Source organism: Symsagittifera roscoffensis, chromosome 7, assembly GCF_963678635.1.
Source record: "Symsagittifera roscoffensis chromosome 7, txSymRosc1.1, whole genome shotgun sequence".
Lineage (NCBI taxonomy): Eukaryota > Metazoa > Xenacoelomorpha > Acoela > Convolutidae > Symsagittifera > Symsagittifera roscoffensis.
The window spans coordinates 19,715,974-19,731,533 of NC_087068.1; the positions used below are offsets into that span (position 1 = coordinate 19,715,974).

At 33.3% G+C, this 15,560-nt stretch overlaps 2 protein-coding genes across 2 annotated transcripts in view; one reads left to right on the forward strand and one right to left on the reverse strand.

Annotated features, from left to right (window-relative positions):
• LOC134851835 (sarcoplasmic/endoplasmic reticulum calcium ATPase 1-like) overlaps positions 1–7,606 on the forward strand; it is a 33,020-nt gene extending 25,414 nt beyond the window's left edge. Inside the window, exon 20 of the mRNA XM_063868097.1 lies at positions 6,726–7,606. Within this exon, the coding sequence (XP_063724167.1) occupies positions 6,726–6,817 (92 nt within the window). The 3' untranslated portion in view covers positions 6,818–7,606. The remainder of the gene's footprint in view (positions 1–6,725) is intronic.
• A 4,599-nt stretch (positions 7,607–12,205) lies between these two features.
• Positions 12,206–15,173, reverse strand: LOC134851665 (Golgi-associated plant pathogenesis-related protein 1-like; the record flags this gene model as incomplete). Its single annotated transcript, XM_063867847.1, is given in 3 exon segments — positions 12,206–12,592; positions 12,885–12,962; positions 15,119–15,173. Coding segments are annotated over 3 exon segments (291 nt in total), but the record flags the coding sequence as incomplete, so codon positions are not given.
• Positions 15,174–15,560: the final 387 nt, after the last annotated feature.

Sequence of the window (15,560 nt, forward strand, 5' to 3'; positions counted from 1 at the left end):
CCAAAAAAATTAAGATTAAATACCTGACAACAGCTTTTTCTTCTGACCGATAAGCGAAAAGTTTCGTGAAGAATATAAAACACCAAAACCGTCTCACCGAATTAAAACCATTGATAGTGTTTCAAAAACCGACAATACAGATTTACAGTTATTTACACGGAACAAGAGCGGTTCTTTACGCCACTTGCCAACTCTTAAAAACACAGAATTGTTAGTTAACCGACAGAAAAAGGAGACGAAATCCACCAGGTCGAAGAACTTGATTGAAAATTTTTTTAGAACAAGACCTGCCAAATTTTTCCTTATTTTATATCGATTTGTCATAAATTCAATTTATTTTGAGAAAGCATGTCAGAAAAGGATTCGCGCGTGTTGCGGTCTAAGAATTTTGCGGTCTAAGAATTTTGCGCGTGTTGCGGTCTAAGAAACAATCTTTCAACCCTATTTGCAACCCTCTTCGATTATCGAACCAAACAAAGAGTACTTTTGCTTCAACATATCAGTACCAAAAGCATTTGAATTATTTTTAATGAAGATTTTGGCACTATGAATTAGTTTTGGAATTACAAGCTGAAGTTCGCTTCACTTATCATACCTACTAGAACATTTTTTGTCCGATTGTTTTTGTATACTTTATCAGTACGGTCACTGCTCGGATTTTATTTGGGCAAAAGCATTCAAGTAATAATACAAAAAAAAACATTAAATGCCCTTTAATTGTTTTTTTACAGTTTGAGACAAAATATTCAAAGTTTTGCGTATAATTTTTTTACTATAATAGTATTTAAGCGAAAAAACAAAGAAACATGCATTGATTTATAAAGTGCATTATTAAAATTAGATTCGAAGTCTCATCAACTGATTTATATGTGAAAGGCAGTGACCCACTTGGTGTAACGCGCCACCCTTACTCAGTAAAAAGAGAAAATAATAGATTATAATGGATTTTTATTGTCAGTCTCCATAAATTTCAAAGAGAACTGATTATAATCGATTAAAAATGGATTATGATGTTACTTCTTTTCGAAACAAAAAACCCATTATAACCGATTATAATCGATTAGAATCCGTTTTTATTCAAAAATTGTCATCGCTTCATTTCGCTTTATTTTCATTTTGTTTTGTGTGCTTTTCAGTTCGATTTTTTTCTTACTGTTTACTGTTTACTTTCAGTTGGATTTTTTTCTTACTGTTTACTGTTTACTTTCTTAATGTTTACTGCAAGAACGGAATTTGGCGGGGGTGGACGCCTTTTTTCAGGGATTCGACCCCCTGCCTACCCAAAGGGTTCCCCCTTTGCACTGTTTTGAGATATTCATATTTGGTGATGGACCCTTTGGCCTTTGGCGCCAAAAAAAACTAATTTTGAAGGGGAGCGCGCGCCAAAAAAACGCGATTTCTTGGTGAAATTTTTTTCAAAAAATGTCTTACAAAAGCCTTTTTTGGCCTGTTTCTTCAAAGTTTTGCCTACGGCGAAAAAAGGTCTTTTAAATGCTTTGGGAGAGCTCGGAAAATCAATTTTGCCGACCTTAATAAAAGTTGTTAAATTTTTTGAAAATCCGCCTCCTGCCTTCGAGAAAATCTCATATCCGCCCCTGGTGTACTGATTTGTTACTTTTTAATGAATTTTATTGTGTTTTCATGCAGAATAGTTAAATTATAAACCATTATGTTTCATTTTTCTGGTAAATAATATTTTGATTGAAAAAGGGATTATAATCTATTACAATAGATAAAGATAGATAATAAGAGATTTTCGGAAAAATTATAATCAATTTTAGTTTATCATAATTTATTAAATTGTCACCAAAAATTTTGTCTTTATAATGGATTATAAATCGTTTAAACATCTTAAATTGGCGCGTATAATTAATTTTAATTTTGGTAAAAGTACGATTATAATTATAATATAATCGATTATTTTCTCTTTTTACTGAGTGCGGGCAGTTTGAGGTTCCAAAAACCTACTGTATTAGTCGCAATTCTTGTCAATTTGTTTCATTTCTTTTTTAACGATCAATTCAATCTCCTTTTGCTTTTAATTTTTGATGATTTTTCGGCTCCCTGGTTTTCTATTGAAATTTGATCTGTTAGGTTTCCAAGTGCGAAAATTGAAACCGCGATTTTCTGAAATTGAAATGACATTAAATAAAAAACTACTTTTTTTTAGTCGATCAAAAGTTACGTCAAAACATTCATTTCAATTGCTGTCACAGTCATATTTAAACTGATTCTTATGTGCAGCCCAACAAAAAATAATGAGAGTATGATTTTCTCAAAACTGCATAAAAATATTGATTTCGTTTTTAAAAAATATCATTTTAGCGCAAAGTTTTAGAATTTGTACCATCCTTAAATTTCGTTGAGCTAAATCAATGACTCAATTTGGTCAGAAAATGAACTGTTAGTTTTGTCGTTGTTTTTTAACTGATCAAACTAAGACAAAATTTTGCTCCCGAGTTGCACAAAAGGCAACTCTGTCAAAAATTTTGTCCAATTTGTAGCAACGTTGACCATTTTTTAACAATTTTTGTTTCACGCCAATCCAATTTGAGAAAATTGACGTTTGAGTTTCTTATTTTATTCCTTTTGTCATACAATCCTTGCAAGTTTATGGTTTAAAAAAAATTAGAGCATCAAATTGGGAAGCGTTAACATATCGGAACATCAATTTTTTCAGCAGGTTCATTTCAAACGACCGACTTGTTTTGAAGCTGTTTTGATACCCGTTTTTAAAATCTCCTAACTGTTTATCAGATTTTTCACTAATTTTTTGTTACAATGTTTTTTTATTTTTTTTCGGCTCAACTATTGGTATAATGCCTTAGTTGGTTTGTATTGGTTTGATTGAGGGGCTAACATAATTTTTCATGCAAATGTGTGTTTACCTTACGTTGAAATGCAAAACTTCGAAAATAGAGTTTTCACAACTAACTTGATCAATAAAGTTTTAGGCTCAAAGTGCGTGCACCCGAGTTTTGACATTTTTTTTCTTCATTTTGCTTCTATCAAGCTTAGATAGTTGTGCGAAATTTCACTCTTGTGCAATTGTTGCTTAATTTTCAGCCTCCTCCTGTCAGCTAAATGCATTTTGGATAACGGTAATTTAATTCTGGGACCAACTTTCATTTTTTTAGTCTTACAATGCTGATTTAAATTAACCGGACAAAACGCGTTAAACTTGAAATTTAAAACCCGTTTTTCTCAAATTGGATTGAGTTTAGGTGAAAATTTATGAAGACAAAATTTGCTTAAAATTTTAGCAGAATTAATATGGTGTAAAATATTTTGCGAAATTCGGACCCGAAATTTTACCCCAAAACCCCAAAAATGGGTCATTTTGGCTTTTCTTAGTTAATCAAAAATTACGCCAAAAATACCCAGTCGATCACAGACATAATTATATCAAAGTGAGCCCCTTACGTAGACCAACAAACTTTGAGAGGGCATAACCTCCAATAAATTGTATCAAAAAATTTTATTTTTGTTTGATAGACAAAAAAGATCGTTTTTACTATATAAAATACCAACTTTTTACTTAAAAACTATTTTTAAACAATTTGTATTTTTTTGGAGAAAATACCCTTCTTAAAATTTTTTGGGCTACGTAAGGGGCTCACTTTGATGTAATTATGTCTGTGATCGACTGGGTATTTTTGGCGTAATTTTTGATTAGCTAAGAAAAGCCAAAATGACCCATTTTTGGGGTAAAATTTCGGGCCCGAATTTCGCAAAACAAACTACACCATATTAATTCTGCTAAAATTTTAAGCAAGTTTTGTCTTCATAAGTTTTCACCTAAAGTCAACCCAATTTGAGAAAAACGGGTTTTAAATTTCAAGTTTAACGCGTTTTGTCCGGTTAATTTAAATCAGCACTGTACTCCGACCACTAAAAATGGGAAAAACTTTGTATTCGTGCGTGTATTTCAGTTTTTTTTCCACGCAAAATCAGGTATCAAAAACAATCTTTGGATTTCGTCTCGTCGAGTGATATACTAAATCGAAGTGCTTTTAGTCGTCATTCGATAAAATTTTAAAATTTTTCTAAAAGTTTGCCCAGTTTTGAGAAAGTCTGGCTTATAATTTTTGATTTCTATTTCTATGCTCAAACCATCTGAGTTTTTTCATGAATTGTTAAGAACAAGCGGAAACAAGGAGGCCAGATAATCGAGGGCAAAAATTTAGTTTAAATCTTGATACTTATGAATTTTATAATGATAAATATTATTTAGTGATAATAAATTGATTGTTTGGAAACAAACTAGAAAAACAGCTAAACCTAGAAGCAGTGTGATGAAAAACAATTACAAGAAAAAATGAAAAAGTTGATTACGTAGAATTAAAAAGTCCTGCAGTTATTCTAACCTGAGAACTTAGAAACGTCAAGCAGGCGTTTTCTACCTTCTTAAGTGGGACACTGGATGAGAAAATTTGATACTTTATAATATACCAAGAATTTTCTTACAAACTGAGAGGTTCCCTTTTATAAGACACTTGCTCTTTCAACTGTTATAAACAGGGTTCTTCAAATAAACTGTAATTTTATAAAAGTTTATCATTTCATAACCATTTGTTCCGTTTGACTTCAAATTTGGAAAAATTTGCCAAACTGACGGAAAAATGATTTAATATAAAAACCACTTTAGATAAAATCCGCATTTTTCACACTGTTTTACGTTTTCAAGCTACAAAAACTTCTTTGAAATACTTGTTGATAAGTTGATGAAAACAGCGAAATAATTTTCACAATCGAAGAAAAAAAACAGATTCTTTGTTTATTAGCAATTTATCAAAACCCAACTGAAATCCGTAAGAGAGGTTCATGCCATTATGAGGGACGTGTTTTAAGGTGGTTAAGGACCAAATTTAACGACAGAGTTAGTAGTCGGCAAAGCCCTATACCCTGGCCACCCAAGAGTCCGGATCTTAGGCCCTGCTCTGGAGTCACTCTTAGCTCTGGGGTCACTATGTGAAAATCATTTATCGTGCTAACCCACCAAATGTCATGAACTCATTCAAACATTCGAAGATGCTAGCTGTACTATGTAATGACCCAGAAATGTGAGGAATCCTCGAAAAACTTGAAGAAAAAATAAAGAATTTGTGTGGCGCAATATGGCGCACATTTCGAATGAATTTTATACACAATTTTAGCAGTTATCAAAATTTCCGTCTGTTGTCTCTCATTTGCAGAAAAAATTGTCAATTTATCTTCTCTCACAAAAAATTTATCGCGTTTTCAAAAAAAAAGAAGTTTTTTTTAAAACACCCTGTAGCTTTTGAAAAATTTCCTTCATGTGTCTGACTTGTAACAAATTGCAACCGCAATTCAAAACTTACAAGAAGGTGCTTTTTCGTTTTTTTATACTCACTTTTCTGTGTCTAAACTATTTATGATTAGAAAGACATCAGGCCGACCGTTCGTCAGTTTCAGATAATTTTAAACAATTTGTTTTTGCCATTTTTGCCAATTTTTGCCATTTTAAATAAAATTTGTTTCATGTGGTTATTTGATATTTCGTAAAGTTATTTGTGGTGTGGATAACAGAGGGAATATAAAAATCGTATGTCCAACAATCTTTTGATTTTCTTGAAACTATTTTCAAAGATTAGTCGAGCTGTTTTTTATGAAAAAAAACGTACTTCAATTTTTACTGTAAAAAGACTCTATCTGATTTATAGATTCTATAGATAGAATAAAAAGTGCATTTACTTTTAGTGCGCTGAGTTTGTTTGATAAAAGTGTTCATCTTGATAGCCCATACCAGTTCAATTAGTTTAATAAGAGGATTTTAGACGGCTTTTTATCCCAAAAAAAACTATCCGAGATTAATCTTGAAACTTGAAAAAACAAAACAATGCGGAGGTCGTTTGTCCACATCAATTTGCTCTCAATGTTTCTATTGATCGAGCCAGCCGTTGCTGCTTTCTGCAGATCTGTTGATCATTATCGATTTTTACTTTCAGTTTGCGTTTGGTTTGAACAGTTTCACTGGATACAACATGGGTTCAATTGGGTGTCCTTTGTCCCCAAAGTCTCCATCGTTATCCACAGGGTTACATTAGATAAACACTAGGCAGATGTCGTTATTAGCACATCTGCTTCTTAAATTTAGATTTTATGGCCATCTTTTTGTGACATTTTTCATCTGATATAGAATATTTTGTCTTTCTTAAAAGGCCAACTAGAACAAAACAAAATAATGATTTTTATATACGAAGATGCTGATTATTCGAAATTTTTCTAAGACTTTGATCAGGGTAAAAGTTTTTCAGTTTGTAATTAAATAATTGAAATGTCTTTACTAATTGAAAATGGCTTTACAAAATCTTTCGTTAACAAAAACATGCTTAAATGAGCGATTTCTTTTATAATGCAACCTAACCTGCTTATAACACAATACTCAACAACTATTAATTAAGATCATTTATCCACGGGGGAAAGGACCAACACAAGAGCTGTACAGCTCATCACGGCGAACCGCTGTTGTGCCCCTGTTTAAGAACTACATGCAATTATTTTTTTTGGTTATTTTTCGAGTACATTTTACTACAACTACATATTCGAGTTCATTTTACTTTATTGTAAAGGTGAGTTTTGAACCGTCTCAAATGCTGAGTAGTTCTTGTTGGCTTTTTGTATCAAAAAACTAAATATAGTTACTCAAAACCCGTTTTTTGCTGAAGAACTGACGCTTGTAAAATGTAATCAAATTGTTTCAGCGCCTTCTGTGATAGTAGCTGCTGAAGGTGCCTTTGGTGGACTCGTATCCAATGGAGCAGCCTCCTTAGGACCGTCGAAAAAGACTCGATAGAGATATGAGACAAAAATGGGAGATATCGAAAGGAAGGCGGGAAAACTTGCACTAAAGATTGCCCTTAAAGCAGCACCTTAAAACTACCTAATCCCCTCAAAAATAATGGATAATGTTCATACAAAAACTCCCAAAATCAACACCATGCCTTTTACCACTTTTGACATGATGTTTAGAAAAAAGCTGATGGAGTGTTTTGAACATAATCCTGTCGAAAAGCACCCGTTAATTTTCGGGCGAAATGGTGCAAAAAAACTGAAGCAAATTACTCTACACAAAACTGATGGTTAATCATAGCAACACGAGTTCGCATTGTTTTCTCATCCATTTATCCCCACCCGAGTCTTAGTCAAAAACCCGGAGCTACTTCGAATATAAAAATGCAATACAAATCACTAGCCTATTTTGCAGCAGTTTAGCTTAAAACTTTGATCTTTTTAATAATTTCACCCCAAGTCCCCCAACTATTACACCACTTCTGATAAAATACCTGGGTCTTTAACTAAATTCAAAATCTGTGTAGAAATCATCTGATGTTAAAAGAGAGAATATTATGGTACATATAGAAAATTAAAGGGGGAAGGGGTGTTTATTATATCGATCTTAAGTGGATCCCTACTTGTTGATTTATTTTGTGGTCCTAATCTGTAATCTTATTATGCATAAAGCAAACTGGCTCAGCTCAGCGACTAACAAACACAGCAGAATTTGAGTTTCTCAACTAAGTCTAATATGTCTGAATAGTCTAATCAAAAATCAATCAATCTTCAATTCATTTTTGACCTTCTAGTTTTTACTTGAGTTCACCAATGAGGTTCATTGAGGGAAAAACGACAAGGAAATTGTGGCTGTGAATGAGTGCGAAAGAATGAGACAAACGAATGCGAAAATGAATGCGAATGAATGCGAGAAAATGGGACAAACTTTCTTATGGTTTTTGTCGATATCTCTGCTAGTTTTTTTCTTAGAATGTATGGCTTTTAGGTTTTTTCGGCTGAAAATCAATTAGAAAAATAGTAATAGAAAGATATTTTCAACTCCTATAGCTCTCAATTAATTGCAAATAAAGTTTACTAATTTACGATTGGAATTGTTCAGTTGCTTCTTCGTTTTTCAATGACTGCAGGTGTTGCCCTAATCCATGCAAGCTTCTAGTCAATTTTAAAAACAAAATTTATTGTGTAATCAGGGGCGGATTTGGGGAAAGGGGGTCTCGGACGCCCCCACCCCCCTCAGGGATTCGATATCTCTATTCGATATGGGAACCTGCCGACCCAAATGGTCCCCCCTTTGTACAATTTGAGATATCCATATTTGGGGACGGACCCAAAAATTTTTCTAAAGGCGCCTTTGGCGCCAAATTGTCAATACTAATGTTGAGAGAGGAGCGCGCAAAAAAACGCTACTTTTTGGTCAAAATTTTCGAAAAAGTGCGTAAAAACGCCCTTTTTGGCCTGTTTTTTCATAATTTTGCCTGCGGCGCAGAAATTGTGGCCAAAACAGAGTCTTCTTAGTGCTTTGGAAGAGCTCGGAAAAATCAATTTGATCGACTTAAAAAAAGGTCGACAATTTTTTCAATTTTTTTTTTTGAAAATCCACCCCCCGCCCCCTCAGCGTATAATAACGATTTTTCGAGCGCTTACATGACCAAAAAAAAAATTTTTTACTTTTAACCAGAATTTTATTTTTTTACTGAGATTTCACGCTATAGTGACGTTTGAAAACGGACCATTTGGTTTTATGACTTCAACTCAGGCATGACACTGGGTCATAATTTTTACCTAAACTTTGTGCTTTTTATCAATTTAGCGCCAAAATTTGAAAAAAAATAAAGGTTGGCAAGCTCTGAAAGGGTTTGAAAAAAAAACAAATTGGAAGCCTCAAAGAAGTATTTAATACGCCTTTTAGCTCCAATTTAGCCCTATGCACATCACGCAGGCGGCAAAACTAAGCACACTGAGCTTACAACCAAGGAAAACTGAATGGAAGCAAGCTAAAGTTGGTGGAAACAGTTTTTTCTAGGCTGTTTCACTACAGGTTGCACTACAGGTTACACTACAGGTTACACTACAGGTTCTTTCAGATACATTTTTCAAAATTCATTTACCTTGTTTCTGATTTTTGTAGCTGAATAGCTAAAAATGTAAAATCATTCAGAAAAAACACTCATTCGCTGTTCTAAATCATGTTGAAGTTTTAGAAAACGCGAATTCTTCTAAAAATGCATTGGCTAAAATTGTTCTTATAACTAAAGTTTGTAACTGAGTTCGTGAAAAGTAGGAAAAAAATAGTCCTGTGCCAAATAAGCATAAATTTTTCTGATTATAAAAATTTTAACAACAATTTTTTTTCAAAATTGTTAAACTGAAACAAGGATAGCCACTTGCAGTGACCACATTCTGGAAAAAAAATTGAAGAAACTTTTTTCTTCAAATTAGTGTCTTTTCTTGTACGTCGGGTGATGATACAACTATACAAAAAAGTAAAAATTTAGTGAATTATGCTTAAACCACTACAATTGTCTTCAAAAAATTCATTAATAAAAGAACATGAAAAAAATTTTCAAAAAATATTTATATTTTTTTTTTCAATTTTATGCATTTAAATTTACAGTTTTGTTTTGAAGAAATTTTATCAGAGAAGCGCTAAAAACAAGCTTCTAAAAGTGTTTTTAGTTTTCTTGCAAAATCAAAATTTTTTAGCTTAAATTGCTATTTTTTTTATATATAACGAACGATCGTTTGCTCAAACATAGACAAAAATCAAACATTCTAAGCCGGTTTTCTCGACACTGAAAAACTGTTTTGGGTAATATTGTTCGAATATGTTGTTCGAAAATGCCGTTTGAAAAACTACTGAAATGCCCGCAATATGATACGTCACTCAACCCATTCCGATGATTGTTTGTGGTACCTGATTTGGAGTAGAGAACAAAGAAAAACAAAAAAAAAACCAAAAACAATAAAACACACTCAAATACAAAGTGTGTTCTCATCTTCAAGGTAGGAGATTTTTTTATGTTTTTTATGTTTTTTGGATAAGAATTTTGACTTTCTTATTTTCTTATCCAATTTCTTGTTTTAGCGGTTATCATTGTTTTTTCTTCATTAATAACTTTTCTACAAATTAATTTATTCGCTAGAAAAATACAAAAAAAAACATTACGTATTTTTATTGCGAAGATTTATGAATTTTAATGAATTTCTTGCTTTCAAGTTATATCATCGAAGTGATAAAAAAATAAATTTTAGTTATTCCCGTATTGAAAAATGAAAGCGTCTCAAGGACTCCAAAACAAACGATATATCAGAGGATGAGCATAGTGCGTAAATTATTCTGCTTTCTAAACACGTCTGTTCGAAGCTCAGAACATTTTATCTGGAACCTGAAACAATTAGCTCGAGTTTCTTTTACAAACTCAAAGAACGATTGCTTGTATCCAATTCACAATCAAAAATTTTTTCACAAGAATAGTTTTTTTAAGGAAATATGTTGAATGTTTTTTAAAATTTTTTATTTTGTAGGTAAATAAATGGATTTATTAAAACCAAAAAAACTACACAATAAATAATATTCATAATATCTAAAGCGTATTACAATTTTTTAATTAGTATCTCAGAGGGAAGATATACTAGGCTACTCCTGTTTAAAATATGAACCACCAGTAAAAATTCAGGCCAGTTTTTTTTTGAAACCTGACACAAATTTTGTTCAAAAATTAATCTTAGAATCCAAATCACGGTCCTCAATATTATACTTCACTCGATAGCCAGCAACTGTATTTTGATGCATCTGTTTTTGCGTGAAACATTCTCCGAGGCTATAGTCCTTTACCACTCCTAGCAAGTATCGATACAAAACAAGTTACTGACTTTTACCAAGTAAGCATTTACTAGCAAGTTTGAAAATTTAAAATCCTACACCATCTTTTCGTAACAAACTCAATGTATTTTTTTTACATTTTACTCAATCAAAATTATAATTGATTGTAAGTTCACATAAACTGAATTTTTTGAAGTTCTAAAAAATTAGGCAAAAAAATTGAATCTCACTTTTAATCAAAGAAACGGTGACTGTCGGTGCGGTGACTGTCTGTAAGCAAGGAGCGCTAATATGATAATTTCAAGCTCTCTTGCCGTACCCTATCGAATTTTCATGGATGAAAATCGATTTTAATGGAATTTTGTTGACTAAAATATTGTCAATATAATCGATTATCATGGAAAATTTAGACATCGTAATGGATTTTTAATCCATTATAATCGATTACTGTCAAAACTCTATTATCCATTATGATCAATTAAAATCCTTTTTTTGTTTTCAATATAATCGAGTATCCTTTGGTAGATTTTTTCTTCTACTTTTTGGAGCTTTCTACAAAACTTAACCAACCCCTCGTGAACCCCCCCCCACTACGCCCCCCGCTACGCCTCCGCCCCCACCACCACCCCCTATAGGCTCCATACCCCCCCCCCCCCCACTGTGCTCCACGTCCCCCATTGACTACCTCCCCACTCACGTTTCTCCACTAGGCCACCACAACCCCTAGTAAGCTTCCATTCCCCTTTTTACAACTCCGCCCACCCACGCTTACCCCAAACCCCAACCCCAGGACATCAAACACCCCCAGTCCACCGCCCACTTTGGGGCAGGGTTTCAGCGTGATGGGGGTTGTAAATTGTGAGGTTTGCAAAAGGAAACTGAACAAAAGAATAGCAAAAATGCTTACGTAACTTATCATAAAAAGCGATTGAAGATTTAAAAAGTTCAAATATAGCAAGACTACAAAATAACTATCTTAAGTTTAAACTTGGTATGAACAATTGAAAATAGCACACAAAAAAAATAAAAACTGATTATGATTATAATCACCAGCGGATTTTAAGGGGGTGGGGTTGGCGGACGCCTCCCCCCTCCCTCAGGGATTCGACTCCCTGCCGATTCAAAGGGATTTGACACCCTGCCGACCCAAAGGACTAAAACTTTTCTAGAAGCGCTTTCGGCGCCAAAATAACTAATTTTGAGGGAGGAGCGCGCGCCGAAAAAAAACGCGATTTTTTGGTCAAAATTTTCCGAAAAGAGCCTTAAAACGCCTTTTTTGGCCTGTTAATTTCATAGTGATCATTATAATGATTTGAAAGACCTCAAAAAATCATTTTGGTTGACCTAATAAAAGGTCGGCAAAACTTTCGAAATTTTTTTTTATAAAATCCTCCCCTATCCCCCCTCGAGAAAAACCTAGATCCGCCCCTGATTATAATCCATTACAATTTATTATAATGGATTTTGTTTCGTTCGCTGCTGGAAGTTCATGAAAAGTAAGCGAGCAACTTTTTTATGGAATATAATAAGCATCTAAAAGGCCACATTTAAACGTATAAAATAAGCTTAATTATTTAAACGTAAATTAAATTTTTTAGTTAATTTGTGAGACTGCCCCAATACATATTGAAGAAGCACTTGAAGTTTATCAGGAAAATAAGTTAGCCTCCAATTAGAAACACCATGTAAGAAAAAGTTTTGAAAAACAATGTTTACAATGTCTACAATCGCCAATAGACTTGATCAGTCAAATCGTGTAACAGACCCTTTTTCACATGCAGTTATGGGGTGGGGTTTATTTCTTCTTGGGGGGTAAGACGTTGTCTTTGAATTCTCCGATGATGTTTCCGGGAGGCTTGTAGTTCGCCACAACTATCATTTTGCCGTCTTTAGCCACAGCAGTGCCAATTCCCACTTTGCGACTGTTTTTCCACACCATTTGGGTAAAATGACCTGAACAACAACAAAATTAACCAATTTCTGTTCGTTTCTTACACCTGTAGGGCAAAAAAACGTCCGGAAGTCAAGCTGTCTAGAAGGCAAGAAAGCCATAGTCAGAGTGTAAAAAAAACAGATGAGTAGAAAATATACAAAGCCCAAACTGAAGTCATTCAAATTAAATTGAGTTACTGTTACATAACTTTTATGTAATGCTGATGCAATTAGCTGCTCGTTTTTTTCGGAATTCTTCATATATCAGCAAAATTACGCACCGACACCGCTTGTGTAATTTGTCTGACGTTACCTGTGCCTCTGATGTAATCTCCCTTGGAGTAGTCGTAGTTGGAACACTCCTTGTACCACATATCTGCCACTTCCCTACCTGTAGAACATGTCAGAGATGATTCGCCAAAAATAACAAATTTCTTTTGAAATAGATTCTTTGATAAACAGATTTATTGTTCCGACTTCCGGAGAAAGTAATGGAATATTTGACGGAACTTTTTAAAACATCATCCAAAAGATATTATTGTTGTCTTGAGCTCAAACTTAAACAGATATTTATCTGAGATAATTATTGTTCCGACTTTCGAAAAAAACGGAATATTCATGCTCGGTGTGGTTTTTTTATTCAGTCAATTTTCGGCAAAATTTTATATCCCGTTGAAGATATCGACACCCTGAAATGAAATGTAAAAAGATATTTTACCTCCGATTGTTTTTTTTGCAAAGTTCTGGGAGTTTGAAAATTGTCAATTTGGCCATGCTCTGGACTAATTTATGTGCGATTCGAACATTTTATTCATAATGTTGAAAGCGTAACGCAAATTATTTATGCGTGGCGCCTCCCGCACAACAAAATCTTTCCAAATTGAATTAAGGCTATAGCTAATCGATCGTATTAATTTCGTACGACTGAAACTTTGCACACTTGATGTTTGATATTGTTCAAAATTTATAGATATTCAGTATTTTTTCCCAAAAACTATTCGATAGAGATTAAGGGGCATAGTCAGAACATTCAGGGCTTTGCTCTGTTATACGATTAGTCTTGTTTGTAAACTTATGGGGGTTTATAGATCGCCAGTGTAGCCAATTTGGGATAATTAACGCGCGATATATTTTGTGCTGTAAAACTTACGCGGAGATTTACGTCTTAGAAATTGTTCCAAAATGATTTGAAGCATATTATTTGTTCTATCTATTTATTACTTTTCTATACGCAAAACATATCATTTTGTACGGAGAAGGTTACAAAAAAATCATTTTTCAAATATTTTATCATTTTTTATGATGTTTTCAAAAACTCTTTCAAGGCTATTGAAAAGCAGTCGGAACTTTCAGGGTTTCGCCCTGATACGAGCAGTTTTGTTGAAATTATTACTTTTAAGAAATTTAAAGTGTTAAAGAAATAATTGATGGAGAGGATCATGTAAAATTGTATGGGTTAAAAAATAATGGCTTCAATTGTTACGAGGTAAAAAAAATAGGACACCCTCGACCGTTTTGTTTTCTTTTTTAAAATTTGAGCTCAGGACAACAAAATTTTTTGCCTGATATAAAAACAAATGCGTCAAAAAATACTAGATAAAAAATCGAAGTGTGTCTGGATAAAAAAATCACCCAGAGCACAAATAATCAGTCATTTTTTTCGAAAGCCGGAAAAACAACACGCGCTTATTTGATTTTTATTAGACTTAAAATTTCTCTGAAATTTTCAAATTCTTTTTGGAACTCGTTGACAGTTGCAACTTGTCTTATATAATGCTTATTACCTATACAATTTTCTAAAAAAAAAGTCTTTGAATAAACTTTGTTCTGATTATTTTCAAAGAAACTATAGCCTATTTAATGTACCTATAAAAAATGCACAATTGATTTTGATTTTCAAAAACTTTTTCATCTGAAATATCAAGTTTTCCAAGTCTCGACTGTCACAACATATTTTTAAAACTTTTTGAGTTTATTTATATGAGCTGTTTTTCATTTTGATTTTGCACTAGCTAACTAAAATGTATCGCTTCAACGGTAATAGTTTGTGCAACAAACGTATTTTCTTAAATTAAGTTTTCGGGTATTGTATAGATGCAATAAACTTATTCCGAACCTAAATTTTCAAAGTTATATTTGCCACTCAAATATTATTAGACTTATGAATGATATTTGGAAAACTTATGTATTTGAAATATAATTACTTACCATGGGAGAAATTTTAAAAACTCCTCCTATAAGTTATGGTTTGCGGGAAACAACGCTTCTAAATTGCGTGGGTTCGATTTTGTGGACAAAAATCAAGAAACAGCCTGAATTGGTCATAATATTGTAGAATTTGGTTGGTATGTTGATATATTAGTGGAATTTTTGGGTAGTGAGGGAGTCCAGTACCTTAATGAGGGGTAGTTCGTTGCCCACCCCCTACGCCCCTTGATAAAGACGAACGATCTCCGTCAAAACCATGGATGAAAATGAGTGAAAATGAGCAATTAGCTAGGAGTCTGAACTAAGATTAAATTGGGTGTTTTCTTGCTATATACTCACCCGACATCTGTTTGCCGGAGCTGTCCCAGTGGCTTGCAATGTTCTCACCGTACTCCTAAAACACAAATATACTCATTTAAATGTTGAGTCATATATTTGGGTAGTTAGCATGCCATCAGAAAAAAAAATATCAGTCTTTCTTGTCTCATATTTTGAAACCAGATGCAATGTTTTTCTCATAATAGACGCTCACACTATCAGGTTACAAGTTTCAAAATTATCATAAATACTTTTGCGCCCTCTTAAGCTACAATTCTGATGAAAAAATTGAAATAGGTCGCTCAGAAAATGCAATGCGTGTGCCAAGATTCCAAAAATGAGAATTTTAACAGAATCTTGCAACTCTAACTCTAGAGGCCCGGGTTGACCTCCATAGACCGAAAATGCTAATCATACAATTTCATACACTTAGTCTATGGAAAAATGCTAGTCATACAAATTT